At 34.6% G+C, this 3,758-nt stretch overlaps 1 protein-coding gene across 1 annotated transcript in view; it reads right to left on the bottom strand.

The window, feature by feature from the left end:
* LOC115233908 (protein naked cuticle) overlaps positions 1 to 3,758 on the bottom strand; it is a 10,114-nt gene extending 6,356 nt beyond the window's left edge. The window contains exon 1 of the mRNA XM_029804540.1: positions 2,968 to 3,758. Coding sequence (XP_029660400.1) covers positions 2,968 to 3,031 — 64 coding nt within the window. The 5' untranslated portion in view covers positions 3,032 to 3,758. The remainder of the gene's footprint in view (positions 1 to 2,967) is intronic.

Consider the following 3,758-nt stretch of genomic DNA (forward strand, 5'->3'; position numbering starts at 1 on the left):
AAATTATTTTTATATAATATTATTTTTTTTATAATTTATTATATCTTATATTAAGATTTTTTATAACTTACTAATTTTTTAGAAGAACGTATCCCATATATTTTAATGCCGTATTCTCTTAATTAGGATATAACAATCTTTTCTTAACATTTTCTTTTTTATTTCAATGCACATGTGTGTAAAATGAAAATGTTGGATTTAGTGATAAATGTGAAGTAGTGAAGGAGCAAAATGCGCTAAAGATATATATGTAAAAAACACATGTTGAAAATACGGAAAAAAATAAGGGTGTCAATGATATGAAGAATCGATTATAATAATCGATTGTTTAAAAAAATTCATATTACATTATTTTAATAATTAATATCATGCAATTATTACAAGATTGAGCGATATCGAGATTCGTAGACGCCGTTCTGCATAATTTTTGTAATTCTTTCCAAGATCCTCGCACACAAATTTATTGTTACGCTATTATTATTAAGTATAAACAAGCCCTTTAAAATTAAATGAATAGATATTATTTAAGAAAGTTTATATATAAGAAATATTTAATTATATATATTTAACTTACAATAGAATTAATAGATACTTTTTTTTTAAATTTATACATATATATAAAGTGTCTATTAATTCTATCATCAAAAACGCACGTAACTTCCGCGTTATTTTCAACGTTACGTTGTACAAGACAAACGGTAGATTTGTAGACACGGGTCACAAAAGCCAAGAAAAATGTAAGTATGACGTGACACCACGTGGTATCCCACTTCTATAGTATTTTAGCATTATTCTGATGACGGTCATTCTTTCGCGGCAGGATACGATTGATTGTATAGGCGCCATCCGAACTCAGCGACTACATTCTTTTTTTTTTAGTCCCGTTCCCCTCCTCCCTTCGTTCCCCGCTATTCTTCAAGCACTTCCCTGATTTCTTCAAAGGTACATTCAAATTCTTCTCCTTATTCTAATGATTTTGAAAGAGATTCAAACATTTTTATTCGTGTAAATCTATAGCATTTTTTTTTATAAGGCGATCTTGTCAATGTCAAATTTATGTGTGATAATTGTTCTCGCAATTAAATTGCGTCTTCTCATCGTCGAAAACAAGTATATTGTGTCGTCGCTAAAGAATCGCTTTCAAAGACATTGTATATAAACACGATGCATGTTATAATAACAGCTATATAGTTGCATAAATAATTTTAATTTTTAGAAAAATATTGCATGTGTGATTTATCAGCTGATTTTGTCAAACGTCGTTTAAAGGAACGGGAGAGAAATGAAAACTGTAATTTACCGATGTTATCTCGTTTCATCTTTGTTTCGGATCTACCGCTGATATTTATAAGTGAAACGGTAATCTATTTCTCTTCCAAGAACTGTCTCGTAAATTTTTCCGGCGTCTCGTCAAGGTCGAAAACTAGACGACAATACGAGCGAATGACTTTCGGCATCAAAGCTCGAGCGCAACCAGATGTCGGTCAGATGTAAAGCTTTCTAAAGTGTCAGGTAAAAAGATTCGCTCGTACGAGAAATGGTGAGGATGACTCACAAAGCGAAGCGAGGCAACGCTATATAATTCGATATTATTTCCCCTCGATAAGACAGAAAACATGTAACATGTGTGCGTACGAGTTTATCCATATAAATGATATGAAAAATATCGCGTATTTTTCACATGTAAAGAATTTTTTTTTATTTTTTTCTCTTACAAAAGAAATTTTTTATTTAATATAATTTTGCTAGAAACTTATTAACAGGGTATCTATTCTCATCTTGTAAACAAATTTCCTGAAAGTTCCTTGATCTTCCAGATATCTTTATTCAAAATTCCAAATTAAAAGAAAAATCACAATAAAGAATATATACTGCATATTATTCAAAAATCAACAATAAAGAATCCTGAAAATTCCTTGATCTTCCAGATATCTTTATTCAAAATACCAGATTAAGAGAAAAATCACAATAAAGAAATATGTACTGCATATTATTCAAAATTCCAGATTAAGAGAAAACTCACAATAAAGAATATGTATTGCATATTCAATATTTCGTTAAGACATTGAATATATAAACAGAAACACATACACACGCAGAGATATATATTTATAATCAGAGTTGGATAAGTTAATTTTTTTCTTTTTTTTTTTAACTAAGTTAAGTTTAAAGTTAATGGCCCAAAAATTAACTAAATTTACGTTAAAAGTTACTTAAACAAAAATTAACTCAGTTAAAATTAAGTTGAAAAATTATTAACTCAAAATTAAAAGTTAATTCTTTATCCAAGAACGAATCGACACATTCGACAAATTTGTACGACAAATGAAATACTCGCATTACGATCAACTATTTTTACACGACTTTAATATTGATATAATTATTTTAATTAATGTAATTATTAATTTTAATTATTTTAACATTTTTAAAAAGAAATTAATAAGTTAACATTAATGCATTTAAAAATAACTAGTTTAAGTTAAAAGTTAACAGGTTTAAAATTAACTAAGTTAAAAATTATTAACTTTTCAACTTTTCAACTTAACTTTTAACTGTTTAATTAATTAATTACTACCCAACCCTGTTTATAATATATCTTAAAGAGACATAATTCACCACTTATTGACAAATTATCGACTGTTTACAATATAAAAATCAAAATTATCAAAGAGAGAATTAAAGAAAAAATTCCTTGAATTCCAATAAAATTCCACTGATTTCCTGATTTTTTTCAGGTACAAAAAAGATGCAGATTTTCCATGTTTGTCGAAGGAATAGACATCCTGTATTAAGATTAAAGATTCTGCTATATCGTAGCATGAGAATTTAACGGAAGTAAACATTCTCTTCTTCGCGACTCCGATTTAAATAACATCCTTCTTTTTCTTCGGCGAATCTCGATATCGCGTAATCATATCACGACGGAAGAAGCATGCGTTCTCCAGAAGAGGCAGAAGGAATCATTACCAGAAAAGGGTCTGTAGCCGGCGAGGAACCTTGCTCGCCACCACTTTACCAATCCGGTAGCCATGGGACCTTCATGCGTGCGTGCTTGCGTACGTGCGTGCGATCGTTTGTTCGTGCGTGCGTGCGTGCGTGCGTGCGTATGATCGGCGTGCGTGATCCCTCTACGCTTCTATCGCTCGCCCGTCGTTCTCTCGTAAACCCGACCCGGCGAACAACACTTTGTTCCTCCGTCAGTTACTAACACGCCATGAACCTGGATGCACGCGAGATATCCACGCTGTATTCTTTCGATCGGGATCAGATGATTAGTAGGCCTCCCTGTGTATAAACTCGACTCTCCCCACGCCGTGGTCGATCTGTCACTGCCCGGCGACGATATATATGACACACGTACAAATACACACAAACAAGTCCGGTCCTCCTTTTTACGTACGCACCATTGACATTCCGAGCGAGCGCTCGCTTTACAACAGACGACGACCGCCGCCGTCGTTGCACTCACGCACCGCACACACGTGCTCGTGACTGGCAGGCGGAGCCCGCCGAGCGAGCGGAGACCCGGGGCGAAAACTAGCGGGGCTTTCCCGGACCCGTGGACTTTTTACGGCACTCGTTAAGGGAACGTCGCGCGGAAGGAGCGTGCGTTTTCGTCGCTCGCGCATCGAAAACGAAACGAAAAATCTTGGTATCTCTCGTGCGGACGCGGAGGCCCGCTTCCTCTCGCGGCTCGGACACGACTACTACGGACGCTCGCCTAAAAGCGCGTTCCCCGTAATTCCCTACCCACCACC

This window comes from Formica exsecta, unplaced genomic scaffold (assembly GCF_003651465.1).
Source record: "Formica exsecta isolate Colony F162 unplaced genomic scaffold, ASM365146v1 scaffold191, whole genome shotgun sequence".
NCBI lineage: Eukaryota > Metazoa > Arthropoda > Insecta > Hymenoptera > Formicidae > Formica > Formica exsecta.